General features: G+C 40.3%; 2 protein-coding genes across 6 annotated transcripts in view; both read left to right on the forward strand.

The window, feature by feature from the left end:
* Positions 1-11,713, forward strand: part of LOC120852624 (adenomatous polyposis coli protein) — a 133,026-nt gene extending 121,313 nt beyond the window's left edge. For 3 of the 4 annotated variants that reach the window (XM_040225958.1, XM_040225957.1, XM_040225960.1), the window contains one exon: positions 1,545-8,145. In XM_040225958.1, the coding sequence (XP_040081892.1) occupies positions 1,545-8,145 (6,601 nt within the window). Of the gene's footprint in view, positions 1-1,544 lie in introns of all 4 variants that reach the window. The other variant, XM_040225956.1, reaches the window with a different exon arrangement.
* Positions 11,714-15,956: 4,243 nt separating this feature from the next.
* Positions 15,957-24,008, forward strand: LOC120852627 (signal recognition particle 19 kDa protein). 2 transcript variants are annotated; one of them, XM_040225962.1, is made up of 5 exons: positions 15,957-16,160; positions 16,821-16,896; positions 18,876-18,947; positions 19,039-19,150; positions 23,463-24,008. In XM_040225962.1, the coding sequence occupies exons 1-5, from the start codon at positions 16,120-16,122 to the stop codon at positions 23,594-23,596; spliced, it is 435 nt and encodes a 144-aa protein (XP_040081896.1). In that variant the 5' UTR covers positions 15,957-16,119; the 3' UTR covers positions 23,597-24,008. The 2 variants fall into 2 exon arrangements, with proteins under 2 accessions (XP_040081896.1, XP_040081897.1); XM_040225963.1 differs by lacking the exon at positions 16,821-16,896 and having other exon boundaries at positions 16,002-16,160.
* The last annotated feature ends 2,058 nt before the right edge of the window (positions 24,009-26,066 follow it).

Raw genomic sequence — 26,066 nt, forward strand, 5'->3', positions numbered from 1 at the left:
ATCCTTTCCTATATGTAGTATGGATTAAGGGAATATGAGGTTATAAAAAAAAACTTGTGCTTATGATCCAGAAAGTACAGTGATTCACATTTTTCTAGTGGAGCCATAATATCAGTAATCAAAATGTTTTTCAGCCAACAGCCATTCATCCAATTTATTAGAACTCTGAAACCTAACAGCACCTCAGATGCAAGGCATACATTTTCAGAACTTGAGCTTTGCATTATCTCAACAAAAATACAGTATCTTTCACAGTGTATTTTTTATTTTATCCTGTATTGTTCCTCTCTCATTTTCAAAAAAATGACTATGGGGTACTTGTAGTAAAAGGCCTTTGTAAAGAATGTAAACATTTTTTCTGTTAAGTTTTTGATGCACAAACTACAAGCCTTACAGCCCTTTCCTCTTCTCATGGAAGAACTCTTAAACTCAGTAAGCACTCAGGTGTCTGCTGGACTGCTGAGAGAGCTGCCGTTGCTAAAGCTTATTGTACCTTTTTGCCTATCAGTTTTAAAGCCCACTAAAGCTGACTATCGGAGAAGGCAGTGGCACCCCACTCCAGTACTCTTGCCTGGAAAACCCCATGGACGGAGGAGCCTGGTGGGCTGCAGTCCATAGGGTCGCTAGGAGTTGGACACAACTGAGCGACTTCATTTTCACTTTTCACTTTCATGCACTGGAGAAGGAAATGGCAACTCACTCCAGTGTTCTTGCCTGGAGAATCCCAGGGACGGGGGAGCCTGGTGAGCTGCCATCTATGGGGTCGCACAGAGTCGGACACGACTGAAGCGACTCAGCAGAGCTGACTATGCTCTCATTAAACTTCATTTTACCATGCATTAAACAAGCCACAGCTCTTCAGATCCTACCATTCATTACACTGAGTCTCAACTCTTGTTTTTATAGTTACTTTTAAATGTTTTAAAAACTTTTTAGAAAAACTACACACACAGTTTTCCCAAGACCACTTAAAAGGGGGAATATCAGTATTACAAATTCAAACCAGAGAGAGATTATCTAAAAGTCATTTTGCTGACCTGAGCTTACAGTGTGTTCTCTGACTTTGTAAAGATCTGTTAATTGATTCTTCTCTCTACCTCTTCTGAGATGTCTCTGTTATCAACATTGTGGAACCCACCCAATGTTAAATTACCACAGTCCCTGTTCAGCTTTCATAATATATTTATACTCAGTGAACTGAGAAACTCTGTCACTATGTAAAGTAAATATATATTTGTTCAAGAAAAAATTTTAAAGCTGTTAGGTCAGAATAGGAAATGATGCAGAATTGATAAAACTGAACATTTTTACCTTTTAGTCTGACAGATGAATACTATAAAACAATAAACATTAAATGAACTAAGGTAGAACAAAAGGAGATGGGCAGTGCTTGAAATTTATAATATAATTCGGTGTAGTTTTATTATGCCTGTTGTTACAAGTTTTAGCAGTTATCTTTAGATTTAAATTTGTTCTCTTTCCTTTTATTTGTCACTGCAAACAGATCTTTACCTTACTTTTGTAATGTCTTGTTTTTATTTCAGGCAAATCCTAAGAGAGAATAATTGCTTACAGACCTTATTACAACACTTGAAATCTCACAGTTTGACAATAGTCAGTAATGCATGCGGAACCCTGTGGAATCTCTCAGCAAGAAACCCTAAAGACCAGGAAGCACTGTGGGATATGGGAGCGGTCAGCATGCTCAAGAACCTCATTCATTCAAAGCACAAGATGATTGCTATGGGGAGTGCTGCAGCTTTAAGGAATCTCATGGCAAATAGACCTGCAAAGTATAAAGATGCCAATATCATGTCTCCTGGTTCAAGTTTGCCTTCTCTTCATGTCAGGAAACAAAAGGCCCTGGAAGCAGAATTAGATGCTCAGCATTTATCAGAAACTTTTGACAATATTGACAATTTAAGTCCCAAAGCATCTCATCGTAGTAAGCAGAGACACAAGCAAAATCTCTATGGTGACTATGTTTTTGACACCAATCGACATGATGATAACAGGTCAGACAGTTTTAATACTGGAAACATGACTGTCCTATCACCATACTTGAATACTACAGTATTGCCCAGCTCTTCTTCTTCAAGGGGAAGTTTAGATAGCTCTCGTTCTGAGAAAGATAGAAGTTTGGAGAGAGAACGAGGTATTAGCCTAGGCAACTATCACCCAGCAACAGAAAATCCAGGAACCTCTTCAAAGCGAGGTTTGCAGATTTCTACCACTGCAGCCCAGATTGCCAAAGTCATGGAAGAAGTATCAGCTATTCATACCTCCCAGGAAGACAGAAGTTCTGGGTCTACCACAGAACTACATTGTGGGACGGATGAGAGGAATGCACTAAGAAGAAGCTCTACCACCCACACACATGCAAACACTTACAACTTTACCAAGTCAGAAAACTCAAACAGAACATGCCCGATACCATATGCCAAAGTAGAATATAAGAGATCTTCAAATGATAGTTTAAATAGTGTCAGCAGTAGTGATGGCTATGGTAAAAGAGGTCAGATGAAACCTTCAATTGAATCCTATTCTGAAGATGATGAAAGTAAATTTTGCAGCTATGGCCAGTATCCAGCTGACCTAGCCCATAAAATACATAGTGCAAATCATATGGATGACAATGATGGAGAACTAGATACACCGATAAATTATAGTCTTAAATATTCCGATGAACAGCTGAACTCTGGGAGGCAGAGCCCTTCACAGAATGAAAGATGGGCAAGACCCAAACATATACTAGAAGATGAAATAAAACCGAATGAGCAGAGACAATCAAGGAGTCAAAGCACAGCTTATCCTGTATATCCTGAGAGCACTGATGATAAACATCTCAAGTTCCAACCACACTTTGGGCAGCAAGAATGTGTTTCCCCGTACAGGTCAAGAGCAGCCAATGGATCTGAAACAAATCGAGTAGGCTCTAATCATGGAATCAGTCAAAATGTGAACCAGTCTTTGTGTCAAGAAGATGACTATGAAGATGATAAACCCACCAACTATAGTGAACGTTACTCTGAGGAAGGGCAGCAGGAGGAAGAAGAGAGACCAACCAATTACAGCATAAAATACAGTGAAGAAAAACATCACGTGGATCAGCCTATTGATTATAGTTTAAAATACACCACAGACATGCCTTCTTCACAGAAACCAGCATTTTCATTCTCAAAGAATTCATCTGGACAGAGCACAAAAGCTGAACACATCTCTTCAAGCAGCGAGAATACGTCCACAACTTCATCTAACGCCAAGAGGCAGAATCAGCTGCATCCCAGCTCAGCACAAAGCAGGAGTGGTCAGACCCCAAAAGCCACCTCTTCCTCTTGCAAAGTCCCCTCTATCAACCAAGAAACAATACAGACTTACTGTGTAGAAGATACCCCAATATGCTTTTCAAGATGCAGTTCATTATCATCTTTGTCATCTGCTGAAGATGAAGTAGGGTGTGATCAGACAGCACAGGAAGCAGAGTCCACTGACACTCTGCAAATAGCCGAAATCAAGGACAACAGCGGACCTAGGTCAAATGAAGATTCTGTGAGTAAAGTTCCAACAGTGTCACAGCACATTAGAACCAAATCCAGCAGACTCCAGGCTTCTGGTCTGTCTGCAGAGTCAGCCAGGCACAAAGCTGTTGAATTTTCTTCCGGGGCCAAATCTCCTTCCAAGAGTGGTGCTCAGACACCCAAAAGTCCACCAGAGCACTACGTTCAGGAGACCCCACTCATGTTCAGCAGATGTACTTCGGTCAGTTCACTCGATAGTTTTGAGAGTCGCTCGATTGCCAGCTCTGTTCAGAGTGAACCCTGCAGTGGTATGGTAAGTGGCATTATAAGCCCCAGTGACCTCCCAGATAGCCCTGGACAAACCATGCCACCAAGCAGAAGTAAAACCCCTCCTCCTCCTCCACCTCCTCCTCCTCCTCAGACAGTTCAAACGAAGCCGGAAGTACCTAAAAATAAAGCACCCAGTGCTGAAAAGAGAGAAAGTGGACCTAAGCAAGCTGCGGTAAATGCTGCAGTACAAAGGGTCCAGGTTCTTCCAGATGCTGATACTCTGCTACATTTTGCCACAGAGAGTACTCCTGATGGATTTTCTTGTTCATCTAGCCTGAGTGCACTGAGCCTTGATGAGCCATTTATTCAGAAAGATGTGGAACTAAGAATAATGCCTCCAGTTCAGGAAAACGACAACGGGAATGAAACAGAAAGTGAGCAGCCTGAAGAGTCAAATGAAAACCAGGAAAAAGAGGCAGAAAAACCCACTGATTCTGAAAAAGATCTTTTAGATGAGTCAGATGATGATGATATTGAAATACTAGAAGAGTGTATAATTTCTGCCATGCCAACAAAATCTTCACGCAAAGCCAAAAAGCCAGCCCAGACTACTTCGAAATTACCTCCACCTGTGGCAAGGAAACCAAGTCAGCTCCCTGTATACAAACTCCTGCCATCACAAAACAGGTTACAGGCACAAAAGCATGTTAGTTTTACACCAGGAGATGATATGCCGCGGGTGTATTGTGTAGAAGGGACACCTATAAACTTCTCCACAGCTACGTCTCTGAGTGATCTAACGATAGAATCCCCTCCAAATGAGTTAGCTGCTGGAGAAGGGGTTAGAGCAGGGGCACAGTCAGGTGAATTTGAAAAACGAGATACCATTCCTACTGAAGGCAGAAGTACAGATGAGGCTCAAAGAGGGAAAGCCTCATCTGTCACTGTACCTGAACTGGATGACAATAAAACAGAAGAAGGTGATATTCTTGCAGAGTGCATTAATTCTGCTATGCCCAAAGGAAAAAGTCACAAGCCTTTCCGTGTGAAAAAGATTATGGACCAGGTCCAACAAGCATCTATGTCTTCATCTGGAACTAACAAAAATCAATTAGACGGTAAGACAAAGAAACCGACTTCACCAGTAAAACCTATACCACAAAGCACTGAATACAGGACACGTGTAAGAAAAAATACAGACTCAAAAAATAATTTAAACGCCGAAAGAAATTTCTCGGAAAACAAAGACGCAAAGAAACAGCACTTGAAAAATAACTCCAAGGACCTCAATGATAAACTGCCAAACAATGAAGACGGAGTCAGAGGAAGTTTTACTTTCGATTCACCTCATCATTACACACCCATTGAAGGCACTCCATACTGTTTTTCACGAAATGACTCTTTGAGTTCTCTAGATTTTGATGATGATGATGTTGACCTTTCCAGGGAAAAGGCTGAATTAAGAAAGGGGAAGGATAATAAAGAATCAGAAGCTAAAGTGACCAACCACACAGAACTAACCTCAAACCAACAGTCAGCTAGTAAGACACCAGCTGTTACAAAGCAGCCAATAAACAGAGGTCAGTCTAAACCCGTGCTGCAGAAGCAGTCCACTTTTCCCCAGTCTTCCAAAGATATACCAGACAGAGGGGCAGCAACAGATGAGAAATTACAGAATTTCGCTATTGAAAATACTCCAGTTTGCTTTTCTCGAAATTCCTCTCTAAGCTCTCTCAGTGACATTGATCAAGAAAACAACAACAACAAGGAAAATGAACCTATCAAAGAGACAGAGCCCCCTGCCTCACAGGGAGAACCAGGTAAACCCCAGGCCTCAGGTTATGCTCCTAAATCATTCCACGTGGAAGACACCCCTGTTTGTTTCTCAAGAAACAGTTCTCTCAGTTCTCTTAGTATTGATTCTGAAGATGACCTGTTGCAGGAATGTATAAGTTCTGCAATGCCAAAAAAGAAAAAGCCTTCAAGGCTCAAGCCTGATAATGAAAAGCATAGTCCCAGAAATATGAGTGGCATATTAGCGGAAGATTTGACACTCGATTTGAAAGATATACAGAGACCAGATTCAGAACATGGTTTATCCCCAGATTCAGAAAATTTTGATTGGAAAGCTATTCAGGAAGGTGCAAATTCCATAGTAAGTAGTTTACATCAAGCTGCTGCCGCTGCATGTTTATCTCGACAAGCTTCATCTGACTCAGATTCCATCCTTTCACTGAAATCGGGCATCTCTCTGGGATCACCATTTCATCTTACACCTGATCAAGAAGAAAAACCCTTTATGAGTAATAAAGGCCCACGAATTCTAAAACCTGGGGAGAAAAGTACATTGGAAACTAAAAAGATAGAATCTGAAAATAAAGGAATAAAAGGAGGCAAAAAGGTTTATAAAAGTTTGATTACTGGAAAAGTTCGATCTAATTCGGAAATTTCGAGCCAAATGAAACAACCCCTTCAAACAAACATGCCTTCAATCTCTCGAGGTAGGACAATGATTCATATTCCAGGAGTTCGGAATAGCTCTTCAAGTACAAGCCCAGTTTCTAAAAAAGGCCCACCCCTCAAGACTCCAGCCTCCAAAAGCCCTAGTGAAGGTCAGCCGGCTACCACCTCTCCCAGAGGAACCAAGCCATCAGTGAAGTCAGAATTAAGCCCTGTTACAAGGCAGGCATCCCAGACAGTGGGATCAAACAAAGGACCTTCTAGATCAGGATCTAGAGATTCCACTCCTTCAAGACCTGCCCAGCAACCATTAAGTAGACCAATGCAGTCTCCAGGGCGAAACTCAATCTCTCCTGGTAGAAATGGAATAAGTCCCCCTAACAAATTATCTCAACTACCAAGGACGTCATCCCCTAGTACTGCTTCAACTAAGTCCTCAGGTTCTGGGAAAATGTCTTACACATCTCCTGGCAGACAGATGAGCCAGCAGAACCTCACCAAACAAACGGGCTTATCCAAGAATGGCAGTGGTATCCCAAGGAGTGAATCTGCCTCCAAAGGGCTAAATCAAATGAGTAATAGTAATGGATCCAATAAAAAAGTAGAACTTTCCAGAATGTCTTCAACAAAGTCAAGTGGAAGTGAATCCGATAGGTCAGAGAGACCTGTATTAGTACGCCAATCAACTTTCATCAAAGAAGCTCCAAGCCCAACCCTAAGGAGAAAACTGGAGGAATCTGCTTCATTTGAGTCTCTTTCTCCATCTTCTAGACCCGACTCTCCCACACGGTCCCAGGCACACACTCCAGTTTTAAGTCCTTCCCTTCCTGATATGTCTCTACCTACACATTCGTCTGTTCAGTCTGGTGGATGGCGAAAACTCCCACCTAACCTCAGTCCCACCATAGAGTATAACGATGGAAGACCCGTAAAGCGCCATGATATAGCGCGCTCTCATTCCGAAAGTCCTTCCAGACTTCCCATCAATAGGTCAGGGACCTGGAAACGTGAGCACAGCAAACACTCATCATCACTTCCTCGAGTAAGCACTTGGAGAAGAACTGGAAGTTCATCCTCAATTCTTTCTGCTTCATCAGAATCGAGTGAAAAGGCAAAAAGTGAGGATGAAAAACAAGTGAACTCTATTTCAGGAAGCAAACAAACTAAAGAAAACCAGGTATCCACAAAAGGAACATGGAGAAAAATAAAAGAAAGTGAAATTTCTCCCACAAATAGTACGTCTCAGACCACTTCTTCAGGTGCTGCAAATGGTGCTGAATCAAAAACTCTGATTTATCAAATGGCACCTGCCGTTTCTAAAACAGAGGATGTTTGGGTGAGAATTGAGGATTGCCCCATTAACAACCCTAGATCTGGAAGATCTCCAACAGGAAATTCTCCCCCCGTGATTGACACTGTTTCAGAAAAGGGAAGCCCGAACCCTAAAGATTCAAAAGATAATCAGGGAAAACAAAATGTGAGCAGTGGCGGTGCCCCTACACGCACCATGGGTCTGGAACACCGCCTGAATTCCTTTATTCAGGGAGATCCCCCAGACCAAAAAGGAACTGAGACAAAACCGGGACAAAGTACTAACCCTGTCCCTACATCCGAGACTAATGAAAGTTCTGTAGCTGAGCGTACCCCGTTTAGTTCTAGCAGCTCAAGCAAGCACAGTTCACCAAGTGGGACTGTCGCCGCCAGGGTGAGTCCTTTTAATTACAACCCAAGCCCAAGGAAAAGCAGCACAGATGGCACTTCCGCCCGACCGTCTCAGATCCCAACGCCAGTGAGTAACAACACAAAGAAACGCGACTCAAAACCCGACAGCACGGAACCCAGTGGGACTCAAAGTCCGAAACGTCATTCCGGGTCTTACCTTGTGACATCTGTGTGAAACGAGCTGGAAGGATGAAACGAAGAATGTGATATGTGTTCATTACAACTGCTATGTAGAAATTTTGTTTCAAGTGAAACTGTAAAAGACTGAAAATTTTTGTAAATAGGTTTGATTCTTTAACATTAGAGGGTTTTTGTTCTGGAAGCCATATTTGATAGTATACTTCGTCTTCACTGGTCATATTTTGGGAGGCACTCTTGATAGGAAGAAAATGGTAAAGCCAAGTATATTTGTACAGTATGTTTTTCATGTATTTAAGTAGCATCCCATCCCAGCATCCTTTAATTATTGCTTGTCTTAAAATAACACTACAGATAGAAAATACGATATATTGCTGTTATCAATCATTTCTAGATAATAAACTGACTAAACTTACATCAGGGAGAAATTGGTATTTATGCAAACAACCATTCTGTTTTAGTCCTTGAGAGTCCATCTAACATCATAATTAATCATGTGGCTGTGAAATTCACAGTAATATGGTTCCCAGTGAACAAGTTTACCCGGCCTGCTTTGCTTTACTGCATGAATGAAACTGATGGTTCAATTTCAGAAGTAATGATTAACAGTTCTGTGGTCACATGATGTGCGTATAGATAGCTATAGTGTAACAACTTACACTATTTTGTGCGCAAAACAAAAAAATCTGTGTAACTGTAAAACATTGAATGAAACTATTTTACCTGAACATCAGAAAGTAGGTAGAATTTTTGCTATGCTGTAACTTGTTGTATATTCTGGTATTTGAGGTGAGATGGCTGCTCTTTTATTATTGAGACATGAATCGTGTCTCAACAGAAACTAAATGAACATTTCAGAATAAATTATTGCTGTATGTAAACTGTTACTGAAATTGGTATTTGTTTGAAGGGTCTTATTTCACATTTGTATTAATAATTGTCAAAAAGGGCCTCTTTTAAAAGCTTATATAAATTTTTTCTTCAAATTCTATGCATTTAAGAGTAAACTTCCTCTTACTGTAATAAAAAACAATTGAAGCTGATTGTTGGCATTTAACCATTCCATGCATTGGCACTTAACCGTTCCTGAAAGTTTAATGTGTGATTAGCACTTCCTGTTTAGTATTTTTCTTTTCTTACTCCACTGGAGTTGATTTTTTAAATTCATATAAAGCAATGTGAACTGCCTTGCATATGGGCATTGAACACAATAGGCCCACAAAAAACATTTCTTTTTTCTTAATAGAATTCTGTCCTTGAGAAATTAATTATTCGGAGGTAGAAGTAGTCTCTTCCAAGCCCATCTTGGAATATCACGGTCTTGTCCCTCCTGTTGCTCCTGGGTCTGGAATGAACACCTTCCATCACCTTTTGTGTTGCAGCAAAATTTCAGCAGCCAAATATAATCAGCACCTTGCCATGTTCAGAAAATGCTGAGACATTCAAGAGACTCTTAAGAAACCACTGCCTGTTAACGAAAACTTTGTTTTTGTTGAGTAGGGTTGTGGGCTGTGTGTTCAAATGCCCCCTTCCTCACACAGCAAGGAGAGGATCCTCCTTCATGAAGGAAGATAGACTGATAAGATTTATTTATAAAGCTAATATATCTTTCCAGAATTTGTCCTAAATGATCAGAGAGTAAGGATGATGATAAATGTTCACATATTTGTTGAATAAATGAAATTTTATTTTTTAATGTTAAATTCATGCATTCTGCATTTGGGGAAGGGAAAAGATATTTAGATATGGCAGGACACTGGGGAAAGGTGAGGAGTAAGCATATCTACCTGCTGTCTTTGAAATCATATCATAGAGTTAGTTATCTGCCGCTTACCTGTGTTTATTATTTACAGGTAAGGACTTTTTTTTTTAAGTCATTTACTAAAATGCCAGTAGATAAGTGCTGTGATATGAAGAAAGGCATGTGACTCCAAAGCCCATACTCTTTCGACTGCTCACCTTTGGAATATACCTACATTTAAACTTTAGTCAAGTTTCATCTGAGTGAAATCGTTTGTAAGTCATAAGACTATTTTGTTTTCCTCAAAGGATGCCTTATAGAGGTCATATTTCTTTCCTGTGTAGTCCTGATTTTCTTTTTTTTTTTTTTTTTTAGTTACTACTGCATGACAATTTTTATAAACCACTTCAAATACTTTTATAGAAAAAGGGATATAAGTCAATTAGAATAAAATTGCCTTTCTCAAGGAAGGAAAAAAGAAAAAAAAAAAAACAGTGCTGAAAATGAAAAAAGGATGCCCTCCATATCCCAGAAAACTCAGGAATTCCAGTAAGCAGTGCCTACTGGGAGAAGGTATAGTATACATTGACCATTGAGGAAAAAGTTCCGTATGAGACCCTCTAGTTAGAGACAATGGCTCTGAATTAGTAAAGGAGAAAATCTCAGTTCTAATTTTAGAAGTTCAGGGAGTGTTCCCATAACCGAGAACAAGCCAAATAGTCCCCAGTTTACACTTGCAGGTTAGAAATGGCACACCGAGCCAGCATTGGGGGTTAGTTAAGTTGCAACGCCTGTTGAGAAAAGTAGGGCAGTGCAGTCCCCTGTTATCTTTGGACTGCAGCAGACAGAACCGAAGCAGTGGTTTTCGAACGTGACTGCATGCAGATCACCAAACAGGCCTGGGAACTAGCAGGCAAAGCTGATGCTGCTGGTCTGGGACCACTCAGAGTTACTGCCGTGCATGACTGCAGTAAAGCTCCTCGAGGGACTGCCTTCAGCTCCAGCTATTCTCAACCACTGGACTCAGCATCTGAGAAAGTACACCAAACTGCCTCTCCTTTAGGTATGAAAAGATGTGACTGTTGAGTTACAATCTGATACAGCCCATCTCAACTCCCAATAGTCCACAAGTTTACCAGACAAGAATGAAGAGGTAATTCTATATCTGAGGGATTAACTCGTGTTTCCTTTGGAACAGTTATCAAAAAGGCAAAATTTCAACAAATACCTAATTTGGATTTGCAATAGTATCAAAAGAGACACACCAAGAACAGGACAAAGAAGAGAACTTTGAAGAGAGGGCAAATGGACTTCAGATGAAAGAAAAATGTGCCGAGTTAGTATACAACCACCCACCAATGGCAAATCTGGTATTTGAGAAAAAACTTGACAAGTTTCTTTGCACTGACAGGAAAGTTAATGAGAGGGAAATAATGAAATAAAGATCCAACTGCATTATAAGAATAGTCAAAACACTTTTTTCCCCATAAACTATGGATTGTTCCCACAAGGTTAATGAACTGTAGGGATGAGCCTTGCTGAAGATGGAAGCCAGTTGCACTATATCATGTTTTCACAGTTTCAAGAGTCACAAGGGTTGAAATAGAGTATATAAATTGTATTTCAGTTCCTAATTCCTTCATATTAATGCTGACTTTCAAATACTACTTCATAGTGTTGAAACCTATGGACTTTGACTCCTACAAACTCCAGGTCTTTTTTCTGCCCTTCTCTCTTCTGTGGTCTATAAAACTATATTCTGGTTTTTGTTAGACCATTGATCCTTCTTTCAACCTGTATGTTTTGTGTGTGTATAATATTGTTCTCAGTGCTAAATACACTTCTGATATTCAGGATAACTCTCTACAATTGTGACTATTTGCTTATTTTCTTGACATTATGAGATTGTTCCTTTTTTTAATTAAAAATACTCAACATTGTGCTAGTGAAGGTGACCACTGAATATAAAGCAACATTAGTGAATGTGGCAAAAATTAGCTATTGTTAATAGCTATTGTTGCAGACATTACCTGTCCCACCTACACAAGCTTTTGGAATCCTGACATATAGTCACACAGTTGATCATGGAATCTTGTACTGATTGTTTCCCCTGGCCATGGCTGTTTCCACCAGAGGGGGTACTTGACGACCTAGAAGAGACTATCTACCAAAGACTTGTATGGCTTGTCTTTAAAAAAAAAAAAAAAAAGATTAGGTCAATTTTAAATAGAAGAGTCACGAAATTTCTGGTTGGAGATTGAGTGCTAGAACTGAAAGCTCTTGTAAAGTTAAGACTGAAGGTGCTCTGATTGGCATCACGAAGCTAAAATAAGAGAAAATGGATCGCTAGAGAAGGAACAGGTATGAGAGGGAGGCATGGAAAGCAAGTGTGAGACATAGAAGAATGGCTAGCTCCTGGCATTACCACAGTTCTTGCTGATTCTGGGAGCTAGTTCTACTTTTCTTTGTGTTTGGAACATTTGTGAACTTTGAAACCCACTGTGTTCCTGAAGTAACTTGAAACAGACTATTTAGACACAGTGACACTGTGTGTGTGTGTGTTTAATATAAAGAAAGCTTTCTTTAAATCTTTCTTTCTTTCTTGAAATCATCTGTGGGGAAAGAGGAATAGGCTGCCTACATAGAAAAAAAATAGATTGGCATCAGATTTCTTCTCTGAAATACTGAATGCCAAAAAAACAGCAATAGGACAATATATATACCATTTGGAAGCAAATGGAATTATTACCTAAGAATTCTGAAACCTGTCAAACTAGCACTTAATTTATCTGAAACACTTGTATCATTCGGGATTCTTGTTACAGTTGTTAACAACTTTCTCTAAAAGAGGAGACACTCATTTAAGGAGTCAGATAGCTCACAGGAGCTGTATGAGGGCCAGAAAATCAGGCTTGGAAACCACCACAGAAACAATACCCAAACCATACTGTGAGGCTGCTTCAAAAAGACCTAGTTGTTACCTGTCAACTCTGGAGCCCTCTGACACTACCCTCCCCATAAATTAAGAATATATTCAGCACTTGCCTCATCACACCGCTCAATTCTGGACTGCAGTCTTGCTGAATGGACAGTATTGGCAGAGCTGTGTCATATGCCTGGAGAGCCTGGGAAAGCTCAGTAGTTTGGCTTCTCCATTGAGGAAGCTGGATGCCTAGGACATGAATTCTCCAAACCTACAAGGGGCATTTCATAGGCACCATTGGGAAACCAGAATCCATGACATACCTCCTACCATAGTACTCCTGCTGCCTGAGCAATTAAATGGGAACGTACTAAGGAAACAGTTTGAGCAATAAAACCTTTGAACTGAATAAACGTGTAAGTAATTGTGGTTACTCTGATAATGAATCTCAATGTGAATGTGCACGTAACTCAGAACTGAAAAGATGAAATGCTTAATTTAAATTCCACATTATTCTACCCCAAACTGGGAAATGAGGGAAAGAAGACATAAAAGCATGCTAAATTTCTACTCTTTTAAGTAGGCACTGTCAAAAGATACTATTTTACTTTTAACTTGGAAAAATACAAGTTCAACTTTTCTATTTAGTGCTAACAACAATGTTAAAAAGAAAGCTTTCTATCCAAATCATTTGTCAAAATAACTATGAATACAAGAACACTTGAACAGGGTATCAAAGAATAGGGAAAAGGGGAGAGGGAGAATTAGCTACAAAAAAGCATAAAATGACAGTAATAACAAATAATGAGTGGATTAAGCACATATGGTAAAGTTGGAGTCAAGTAAAAAAAAAAATCCTTTACCTATATGCCATTAGTAAAAGATACAACTAAAATGATCCAGATGGGACAAAACTAAAAGCACAACTACACACAGGCAAATGCAAAGAAAGCAGTATAGGTAAATTTATGTCAGTATAATTCTGGATGAAAGGCATCAAACAATGAAAAGAGATGAACAACTGTTATGACTTTCTTTGAACATCAAATGATAAAGCATCAAGTGTATGAAACAAAATTACAAACACAAAGAGATTGACAAAAACTGGCACCAGTGACAGGGTCAGTGTTTGACAGATGATTTAGTCTACACACAACCAAAGGAGGGTTATTACTTAAAACCACAACTTCCTTCCAGAAAGGGTGACTCTTGCTTCTTGAAAAGTCCTTTTCTTTAGCTGAGGACCTTTATGGGTTTGGGATCTGTAAAGCCAAGCCTGGAGTTTAGTGGGAGGAGGGTTAGAGAAAATTGCATAGGTGTACTTAAGAGAGGCAAGAACTTGGGGTTTGGGGGTACCCAGGAATGGGGGGTTGAGGAGCAGAGATGTGAGCACAAGAGGAGAGACAACAGAAAAAATGGCAGGAAGCCAGGGTCCTATGAAAACCCTGGTGATGCGACAGGCAATGGTTTTAGAAATAAGAGACATACACTATTTCAGTTGAAATTAAGTTCTTTATAAAATCTTTGTTCAAAATAAAAATAAAATCTTTGTTCAGTAATAATGTATTCACTTAATTTTCAGAATCTTTTTAATAATCGCAGTTATCTTCACCATCACTTTATATAAATTATTAAAGTATTTGAATTTACTTACATTACATGTAAGTGTTCACTGTTTCCTCTTTATTGCATAGCGGAAACACTTTCTTCTTTATGTTAATATAATTTGGTTTGGCAGGAATATGTCCTTAAATAGTGTTTGTTTGTTTGTTTTCCAGAAAAGCTAGGTTGGGAATATACTTTCTCAATCCTTGCTTGCTTAAAATTGTTTTTCTTTTGCCCTCACACAAAGGATAATTTGAGTCACAACTTTAGTCACAATTCATTTTCTGCAAAACTCTTCTAATGTTTACTGTGGCTAAAAAGTTCAGATATCAGGCTGAGTTCTGTTTCCCCTATAGAAAACTTATTTCCTGCCTGGTGTTCTTTGGGTTTTGTTTTTAATCTTTGAAATAAAGCAATTTTACTAGCATAAACCCAGCTGTGTGTCTTTTTTTTCTACAGCCCTTTTAATCCTGTGTCTTTTCAGTCTTGAGTCTTCAATTAATTGAATGTTCCCACCTTACTCGTTACAAACCAATCAGATCTACCAAAACACTGCTCTCCATTAGACACCAGCCAGAAGCTTGGTGGTGCCTAAGTGAGAGGCACCATACTGGGTGCCATCCTGTCAGTTCTTGGTGTCCAAAAGCTGCACTCTGTCCCTACAGAAGTGGAAGACCACTTGTCCTCCACTTTGGGATTTAGTATAACTCTTCCCCTCAGAGTACCAAAGCAGTACTGCTTGTGTTCAAATGCCTTAAAGGATTTGTAGTGAAACCGTTTCACTAAAAGAAATTTTACTTACAGTCTACCCTCCCACACCAAGACAAAGATCTGAAGAATACAGAAAAGTGAAAGTGAAGTCGCTCAGTCGTGTCCGACTCCTTGCGACCCCATGGACTGTAGCCTACGGGCTTCTCCATCCGTGGGATTTTCCAGGCAAGAGTATTGGAGTGGGTTGCCATTTCCTTCTCCACAGGATCTTCCTGACCCAGGGACTGAACCCGGGTCTCCTGCATTGTAAGCAGATGCTTTACTGTCTAAGCCACCAGGGGAGTGGGTTGCTATTTCCTACTCCAGGGGATCAATCATCCTAACCCACGGATCCAAGCCATGTGCAAGGAGACTCTTTACCAGTGAGTTTAATTTTAGGGTAGAGATTCTGAAACGTGTATAGTCGAATTCCTAACAATTACACGGAACACTGAAACAGTGCCAGTAATTTTTCTAGTTCCACCCCTATAAAAATCCATTTTTGCCAAGTTGAAAGCAAGCTGCAGGGCCCAGGAGCGGTTAAAGATTAAACAAACAGGGCATTTCCTTGCCTACTCTAACAACTGGCTCAGAACTCACAGATAACCTGCGGTGTTGAGCCGTACTCTAAGGATGAGAGAAACATGCACCATCCACGCTCAAAGTAGCTTACAAAAAGGCGGGGGCGGGGGGGGGGGGGGCGTGAAAGCGTAAACCAATTGTAGCGACGACGCAAGTGTTCCAAAGCCTGGTTTCTGCAAGCTCTCAGAGGGAAGGAATTAGTCACGTTCGTGTGCCCTCTCGCGAGAGGGAGGGATTTCAACGCCACGTCAGGAACCAGAAAGCCCAGACGAGTAGACTTTCCGATGGGCGGGACTTCCGCCGGAAACGGGGTGGTCGGGGACCTCTCAGAGGTCTCCGGCCGGCTTTTTCACCTGTAGGCCCGGACCGGGTGCTCTCTGGGCGTGGACGCTGTGTGGACCCGGGTGAAGATGGCTTGCGCCGCGGCGCGGTCCCCGGCCGACCAGGACAGGTGAGTCCGGAAAGAGGAAGCGATTTGGGGCCAGCCCGCCGGCTCTGCGCCTCCTTCCCCAACCCTAAGGAAGGCTCCTCAGAGGGCGCTAGGCCCTGGCCCTGTTCTCGGGCGTGTGTACCTCCCGGAGGCCGCTGTTCGCAGGACCCTAGATTCCAGCTTTACGTAGCTCGATGTTTACCGTACTTGAGACAGAGGATAGTGGGAGCTCCGTGGGTGACGGTAAGTAGTCGTTAAGTGACAACTCTTTTCTTTCTGTCGTTGGCGTGTGAGAGCCGAGCCCGCCCTCAGAAGCTTTTGACAGGCTGTTGTATATAAATAAACAGTTCCGGTAGTGTTTTCTTTTCTTTTTTAAAAAAAGCTTTGTCTAGCAAGTGATGTTTTTTTCATCTAAGGTAATAAGTTAAAGTTCGGTTTTTAAATAGAGGGGAGCATCACCGACTCGATGGACGTGAGTTTGAGCAGGCTCCGGGAGTTGGTGATAGACAGGAAAGCCTGGCGTGCTGCGGTCCACGGGGTCGCAGAGTCGGACACGACTGAGCGAGAGAACTGAACTGAATAATCGTATAGGTGCACGGGCAATCTTGATGATGGTGAAAGAATGAATGAATTTGGAGAAATACTGCTCTACTGATACCAGCTGGGCTTTTCCTGTGGCAGGTTCATTTGTATTTATCCTGCTTATTTAAATAACAAGAAGACCATCGCGGAGGGACGGCGAATCCCCATAAGTAAGGTAAGCATGTTTTGCAACGAGGACCTGGGCAGGTTGTCCTGTTAGGCCACAAAGACTTCTTTTACTCGGCTGCGTTGTTTGAAGCCCAAGGAGAAGGAGCGGCCAACGACTAGGCTGCTTTTTAAGTGATTCTTCATGAGCCTTTGTTTGAAACAGTTTGGGGGTGGGGTGTTGTAGGGTTTGCACATTCTTTTCTTTTTTTAAACCAATGTTATGACAATCTTCTTAATAAAGGAAACCAAAATTAGGGCACTGTACAATATCATCTCCAGAATGTAGTTGAGTTTTTTATTTTAAACAAGACTTGCAGAAAATTCACATGTGTTGAGTTTTACAGTTTTAGGCCCCTTATCATCATCATCATCCTTTTGACTTGGATTAAGTTACTCTAAAATTAACACTTTTTAAAAGTAGCTGTTTATAGTCTTAAAAGAAATGATTTCTCCCTTGTGCTGTTTCGATAGAAAAACCCAAGTTCTTAGTTGGCCTAGTGGCTTAAGTTTAGAAAGAGCCTAGAGCCAAGTGAAGGGATCTTTGTAGCATTTTATTTTCACAATTAATGTTATATCCTGTTTTTTAAGGCTGATTTACATTTTGTAATCTAATGAATTTAAGGAACTTGGCCTGAAGCAATACATTATTTTTGTGTTATTTAATATCTCCCATTTTGCTGCTTAAATATATAAAGTCTGCTTTGCTGTTACAGTGTAAAGAAGATGCCAAAGCACTAATTCAGAAAAATGCCTAACATCAAGCCACTTTGACAGAGGCCTCTGGTAGCAGGCTCTCAGATAATTTGGAGAATGATTGAATTACTTTTAACTTTATTGATAGCTTACATACAGAAACATACATAAATCTTAAGTGTTTTTCTTGATTAATTTTTATGAAGTGAGTATACATGGTTAACCAAGTATCCAAATCAAAAAAAAAATACTAGCACCTAGAAAGATTCCTTTATGTCCCCGCCACCCCCCAGTCGGTGTCCCCGCCACCCCCCAGTCGGTGTCCCCTGCGCAAAGTCATAACAAAGGATGACCACTGTCCTGACTTCCAATACCATAGATTACTATTGCTTGTTTTTTAATTTTATTTAAATGGCATCACACACTATGTGCTTTTATGTCTGTCTTCAGTGAATGTTAAGCTTATGAGGTTTACCTGCACTTTTGAGTATAGTTTGTTAAATCTTATCTCTCTGTCGTAGGGTTTCCCAACAGCAGCACTGTTGACATTTTGAGCCAGATAGTTCATGGTTGTGAGTGCTGTCCTGTGCTGTCTGGGTCGCTTAGCAGCTTCCTTGGCACCTACCCACTGGAAGCCAGTGCCCTACCCCACCCTAGTTGTGATGATCGAAAATGTCTCCAAGCACTGATAAGTGACAGGGTGCAAGATTACCGTGCTGAAAACTACTGCTGTGTAGTATTGCATTGTGTGAATGTACCACAGTCCATTTTACTATTGACAGATAGTTGGGTTGTTTCCAGTTTGAGGCTGTTATAAATAGTGCTTCTTGATATTCTCTATTTTGTATTTTTTTGGGGGTATATACCTTGCAGTGGAATTGCATGGCCATAAAGAATGCATTTATTTTATTTTACTTCCATAAATTCTGCCAAACAATTTTCTAAAGTTGTTGTATCTGTAATAGTTGTTTAACCAATATTCATTGAACAGTACTATATTCCAAGCATTATGCCAGGTGAATATATTGATGAATAAAGCAGTCCTTAACCTTGTGAAGTTTATGTTCTCATGGAAGGGAAACCAACACAAAAGTCTGAATATGTGAGTCCCAAGAATTTAAAAATTACAGTTGAAAGAACTGTACCTAGTTTGTTCTTTGGTTTTCTTTAAAGGAAATCAAGGGTCTTGGTATGTGTTTTATTCATAGTGTTTGAAATGATTTATACAACAGTGTAGCAGTATCCACTTAAAGCTGAGCTATTTATTGTTTTCATCTTTAATTAACTTTTCAGGCTGTTGAAAATCCTACAGCTACAGAGATTCAAGATGTATGTGCAGCAGTTGGACTTAATGTATTTCTTGAGGTATGATATAGTTCTTCATTCACTAACTTCCATACTCATTTCATTGATGTGATAACTTTCATAAATCTTGTTTTTATTTCTTTCTGTTAAGAAAAATAAAATGTACTCTAGAGAATGGAATCGTGATCTTCAGTACAGGGGCAGAGTCCGGGTCCAGCTCAAACAGGAAGATGGCAGCCTCTGTCTTGTACAGTTCCCATCACGTAAGCTTTTTTTAATGAATGAATGAATTTTGGGATAGATTATTCCTCTACATTGCCAAAAATGTTCTAAAACTGACATTTTGACAAGTCAGAAAGATAATTTGCATTCTGTGAATTAATTTAGAAAAAGGAGCACTGCTGATGGAGAGAGATAAACAGTGCTTTTAATTTCTTTTATGTTAGGACATTTGAGAACTTGATGAAAGCTAGTAATCATTTTTCAAAAAATAAAAATTGTTCCATGAACATTTTCTGAACCTATGGAAGTCCATTGTTGTTCCCAGGTTAAGAATGAGAAATTATTAAATTGTCAGATATTATTGCTATTTCACATCTAGAAACGCTTGAGGTCGGTTACTAATTTCTAATACTGATAAATCTAAAAAACTGTATTGGGTGAAAAAAAGCAAGAAGTATGCAGTGTGGTGCTTCTAAGGTGTAAATTTAAATATAGAATATTACTATTTATTGATAGATGTGGGTGCAGTGTTATTGATCGATTATATGTATATATGTGTGTGTTATCAGTTCAGTTGCTCAGTCATGTATGCTGTTTGCAACCCCATGGACCCCAGCACGCCAGGCCTCCCTGTCCATCACCAACTCCCGGAGTTTACTCAAACTCATCTCCATTGAGTAGGTGATGCCATCCAGCCATCCTGCCCTCTGTCATCCCCTTCTGTCCTGCCTTCAATCTTTCCCAGCATCAAGGTCTTTTCAAATGAGTCAGCTCTTTGCATCAGGTGGCCAAAGTTTTGGAGTTTCAGTTTCAACATCAGTCCTTCCAATGAATATTCAGGACTGATTTCCTTTAGGATGGACTAGTTGGATCTCCTTGCAGTCCAAGGGACTCTCAAGAGTCTTCTCCAACACCACAGTTCAAAAGTTAAAAGCATCAGTCTTTGGTGCTCAGCTTTCTTTATAATCCAACTCTCACATCCATACATGACTACTGGAAAAAACATAGCCTTGACTAGATGGGCCTTTGTTTGCTTCCTGACCTGCATATAGGTTTCTCAAGAGGCAGGTCAGGTGGTCTGGTATTCCCATCTCTTTCAGAATTTTCCACAGTTCATTGTGATCCACACGATCAAAGGCTTTGACATAGTCAATAAAGCAGAAATAGATGATTTTCTGGAACTCTCTTGCTTTTTCCATGATCCAGCGGATGTTGGCAATTTGATCTCTGGTTCCTCTGCCTTTTCTAAAACCAGCTTGAATATCTGGAAGTTCACAGTTCACATATTGTTGAAGCCTGGCTTGGAGAATTTTGAGCATTACTTTACTAGCATGTGAGATGAGTGCAGTTGTGCAGTAGTTTGAGCATTCTTTGGCATTGCCTTTCTTTGGGATTGAAATGAAAACTGACCTTTTCCAATCCTGCAGCCACTGCTAAGTTTTCCAAATTCGCTGGCATACTGAGTGCAGCACTTTCACAGCATCATCTTTTAGGATTTGAAATAGCTCAACTGGAATTCCATCACCTCCACTAGCTTTGTTCGTAATGATGCTTTCTAAGGCCCACTTGACTTCACATTCCAAGATGTCTGGCTCTAGGTGAGTGATCACACTGTCATGGTTATCTGCATTGTGAAGATCTTTTTTGTACAGTTCTTCTGTGTATTCTTGCCATTTCTTCTTAATATATTGTGCTTCTGTTGGGTCCATACCATTACTGTCCTTTGTTGTACCTATCTTTGCATGAAATGTTCCCTTGGTACCCTGGGTTGGGAAGATCCTCTGCAGAAGGAAATGGCAACCCACTCCAGTACTCTTGCATGGAAAATCCCATGGACAGAGGAGCATTATAGGCTATATTCCATGGGGTAGCAAAGAGTCGGCCACGACCGAGCAACTTCACTTCACTCTGTATATTCTTGCCACCTCTTCTTAATATCCTGTGCTTCTGTTGGGTCCATACCATTACTGTCCTTTGTTGTGCCCATCTTTGCATGGAATGTTCCCTTGGTATCTCTAATTTTCTTGAAGAGATCTCTAGTCTTGCCCATTCTATTGCTTTCCTCTGTTTCTTTGCACTGATTGCTGAGGAAGGATTTCTTATTTCTCCTTGCTGTTCTTTGGAACTCTGCATTCAAATGGGTATATCTTTCCTTTTCTCCTTTGCTTTTTGCTTGTCTTCTTTTCACAGCTATTTGTAAAGCCTCCTCAGACAGCCATTCTGCTTTTTTGCATTTCTTTTTCTTGGGGATGGTCTTGATCCCTGTCTCCTGTACAATAACACAAACTCTGTCCATAGTTCATCAGGCACTCTGTCTATCAGATCTGTTAAATCCCTTAAATCTATTAAATCCCCTTAAATCCCTTAAATCTATTTCTCACTTCCACTGTATAGCTGTTAGGGATTTGATTTAGGTCATACTTGAATGGTCTAGTGGTTTTCCCTACTTTCTTCAATTTAAGTCTGAATTTGGCAATAAGGATCTGAGCCACAGTCACCTCCTGGTCTTGTTTTTGCTGACTATATAGAGCTTCTCCATCTTCGGATGCAAAGAATATAATCAGTCTAATTTCAGTGTTGACTGCCTGGTGATGTCCATGAGTAGAGTCTTCTCTTGTGTTGTTGGAAGAGGGTGTTTGCTCTGACCAGTGCTTTCTCTTGGCAGAACTCTATTAGCCTTTGCCCTGCTTCATTCTGTATTCCAAGGCCAAATTTGCCTGTTACTCCAGATGTCTCTTGCCTGGAAAATCCCATGGACTGAGGAGCCTGGTAGGCTAAATCCATGGGGTCACAAAGAGTCGGACACGACTGAGTGACTTCACTTCACTTCACTTCCAGATGTTTCTTGACGTCCTACTTTTGCATTCCAGTCCCCTGTAATGAAAAGGACATCGTTTTGGGGTGTTAGTTCTGAAAGGTCTTGTAGATCTTCCTAGAACCGTTCAGCTTCAGCTTCTTCATTGTTACTCGGGGCATAGACTTGGATTACAGTGATACTGAATGGTTTGCCTTGGAAATGAACAGAGATCATTCTGTCGTTTTTGAGATTGCATCCAGGTACTGCATTTTGGACTCTTGTTAACTATGATGGCTACTCCTTTTCTTCTAAGGGATTCTTGCCCACAGTAATAGATATAATGGTCATCTGAATTAAATTCAGCCATTCTAGTCCATTTTAGTTCTCTGATTCCTAGAATGTCGACGTTCTAGAATGTTGACGTTCACTCTGGCCATCTCCTGTTTGACCACTTCCAATTTGCCTTAATTCATGGACCTAACATTCCAGGTTCCTATGCATTGAGAAGGAAATGGCAGCCCACTCCAGTGTTCTTGCTTGGAGAATCCCAGGGAATGTGGAGCCTGGTGGGCTGCCGTCTCTGGGGTCGCATAGAGTCGGACACGACTGAAGTGACTTAGCAGCAGCAGCAACATTCCAGGTTCCTATGCATTATTGCTCTTTACAGCATCGGACCTTACTTCCATCACCAGTCACATCCACAACTGGCTGTTGCTTTTGCTTTTGCTCCGTGTGTGTATATGCTGCTGCTGCTGCTAAGTCACTTCAGTCATGTCCCACCCGGCTCCCCCGTCCCTGGGATTTTCCAGGCAAGAACACTGGAGTGGGTTGCCATTTCCTTCTCCAGTGCATGATAGTGAAAAGTGAAAGTGAAGTCACTCAGTCGTGTCTGACTCTTAGCGGCCCCATGGACTGCAGCCTACCAGGCTCCTCTATCCATGGGATTTTCCAGGCAAGAGTACTGGAGTAGGGTGCCATTGCCTTCTCTCTGTGTGTATATGTATATTTGAAATGGACTGGAAGAAAACACCAAGTTTTAAGGTAGTGGTTATCCTAAGGCAAGCAGGCAGTGAGGAGAGGTGCCAGGGGTGTGATGGTCAGAGAAGACTGTTGCATTATCTCTAGCATTTTATTCCTTAAAAAAATCTTTTACAGCTTAATGACGTTGAATTTTTGTTAGAAGACTCAGAAGCCTGTGCTTCCTAGCTTAAGATACAGTAAGAGCCTGATTCTGTTGCCAGCTTGTTATGTTTAGATATTTTCTTTGATCATCAAGTCAATTACTAGGATCAAGGTAAAAATTTTTATTTCAAATAAAATGTTCTAAATTTTTGTTTTGTTCATTTAAATTTAATTTCAGCATTGTTCTTAATACATTTTCTCCCAGAAAGGTCCCGATTTCTGCAAATCATTGTCTTCCTAGTTATTTAATTTTTTCTGTTTAAATTCTTATTTTCTTGATGTGATGACTTCATGAACTTTATGATTTTCAAGTACGATGACCTTTTACATCTTGTTTCTCAGTTTATATACTAAGCCTAACTTCTGGTTCCTAGGTAAGTCAGTAATGTTGTATGCTGCAGAAATGATACCTAAACTGAAAACAAGGACACAAAAAACAGGAGGTGGTGACCAAAGTCTTCAGCAAGGAGAGGGAAGTAAGAAAGGGAAAGGAAAGAAGAAGAAGTGATCTGGCCTGAGAATCAAGGATGTGATACAGCTGTAAGAGACATGAATGGAGGCTTTGCTTGTATCTGAGGGAAACAGAAGCTGCTTCTTTGCATCATTTAACTGAGCTGTGAACATTTGTGCCTCCCAGCTTCAACATCAGAGTTGATAATGAAATAAATATACATCAGAAGTTTGCATCCAGCTCTTATGCAGTACAAAAGACATTTTTCTTTTTGCCTCTTAATGCAGAGTTTTTGTGAAAGAAAGAAGCATATTCTTAAATGGACAGTGGGCTCTGCCATAAGTTACTTGAAATCCTATATCTGTTTGTCCTCTATGTAAACATGTTTCAAATAAATGAGTTTAATAAGATTTGAAATACACATTTTGTTTATCTTTTTAATTTTAGTGAAATAAAATTTGAAACTTGACTTTTTGTAGCTTTTGCTTATGAACTGATTAATGCCAGTAGAGGAGATAGAGAATAAAATGGGGAGTGGAAGCTTAGTGAGACCCTAAAACCAGAAAGTGGTTAAATCCTTTTGGAGGTCTATGAACAGGCAGTCTGTGGATCATATTCTTTTAATCAGTCTTTGTAATTGAGTTGTTTCATCAATTACTAGTTTGTTGACATGTGGAAATTTAAGCTTTAGATTTGCTTATTCTGTAGATTGGAGTTCTAAAATTATCTATGCTTTAGCACCTTGAGATAAACTTTTTCCAAGAAACTAAAGTGGATTGATAATTCTGACTTTATTCCAAAGCACTGTTCTAAAAGTGGTGACTTTGTGTAAAATTTAAGAGACTCCTTCTCCAGCCTTTTGTTTTTGTCTGAGCATCTCCTGGGGGACTGCCTTCTCTGACTCGGTGTGCTTCTGGAAGAGCTTTTAGTCACAGGACTGCACCCTGACCACAGGATGTAACCAAGGCCAGGCCAGTGGAGTGTTTCTCGATTTTATGTATGGAGTAGGAACACAAGTACAGATGGTGATAGGAGCTAAGGTTTGATTCACATCTTCCTGAGGCCTAGTGCAGCTCTTCTGTGAATCCTGTGAGTGAATTCATGGCCTTTAAATCCCAATTCCTTTTTTATTGCTAGAGATCGAACAATTCCAAGTGATTACAGAATAAACGTAGCCAGAGTTTCAGAACTCTAAAAGGGATTAGACACCCAGGCTGTATGAAATGATCCATCGCTGTGTAGGGGGAAGTATCAGAATTGCTACTTAGGTTTTGTCTCCAACAGTTTCTGTTTTTACTATGTCTTATAGTGAACATAATTGCATAGTAGTTTGTATATCAGACTTACAAATAAATACAGCGGTGCAAAACATGATTCAGAAATGCCCTCTTTGGGAAAATGTATCACTTAGGAATATGGCTGTATAACAGAAAAGAATGAGGGACTTAAACAGGAATTAAATTTTTAAATAACACGAAACTCAAAGGTTATTGTAGGTGTTGATTCAGTTGCTCAGTGATGCCCTCCTACCTCTGTAGTCCACTATCTGTGGCATGTTTCCAACATCCTTAAGTTGTTACAGACTTGGACTGGTGACAGACCCAACACATCAGAGTTCCACATCTGTCCCCCTTGACATCACCGTGTGAAGTTCATAGAGCTTCCGATTGATCGAGGGTTCATCAGACAACTTAACGATTGTCACTATCATTCACATTTTGCTGTGTCAGGTTTTTGTTGCAACATTGTGTATATTATAAACACACCTTTATTACTGTAAAACTTTCAAGAAAGAAGCATCACAAAATTTTGAGTGAAGAATTTTTCAGTGAATCTTACGTAGATACTTTCTCTGGCTGAGCGACATATGTATTAATACTAGTGTCCCAGAAGATGATAGTTCTTCAGAATATACTTATGATTCAGATGATGTAAATGATGATGTCAGACCAACAAAAAGACAAAAGTCCTTAGTGATTGATTCTGCAAAGGGAAGTGAAAATGAAATGGTGCTCGAGTATGCTCCTTTGCTTCCAAAGAAGAGTGTATTGAATATAGTGTTTCACAAAAATGACTTTACAGGTGTGTTACGTATAATTGTTGAATGTAATAACCCACCAAGTGTTAGTGAAATAACAATTTTTGGCCAGCCACAGTAAAAATTGCTGGCCACAGGTGTTCAGTCACTCCGTGTCTGACTCTGCGATCCCATGGACTGCACCAGACCAGGCTTCCCTGTACATCACCAACTTCTGGAGTTTACTCAAACTCATGTCCACTGAGTCAGTGATGCCATCCAATAATCTCATCCTCTGTCGTCCCCTTCTCCCACTTTCAATCTTACCCAGCATCAGGGTCTTTTCAAATGAGTCAGTTCTTCGCATCAGGTGGCCAAAGTATTAGAGTTTCAGCTTCAGCATCAGTCCTTCCAATGAATAGTTAGGACTGATGTCCTTTAGACTGGTTGGATCCCCTTGCAGTCCAAGGGACTCTCAAGAGTCTTCTCCAACACCACAGTTCAAAAGCA

The sequence above is a fragment of the Oryx dammah genome, unplaced genomic scaffold, assembly GCF_014754425.2.
Source record: "Oryx dammah isolate SB20612 unplaced genomic scaffold, SCBI_Odam_1.1 HiC_scaffold_26, whole genome shotgun sequence".
NCBI classification, from domain to species: Eukaryota; Metazoa; Chordata; class Mammalia; order Artiodactyla; family Bovidae; genus Oryx; species Oryx dammah.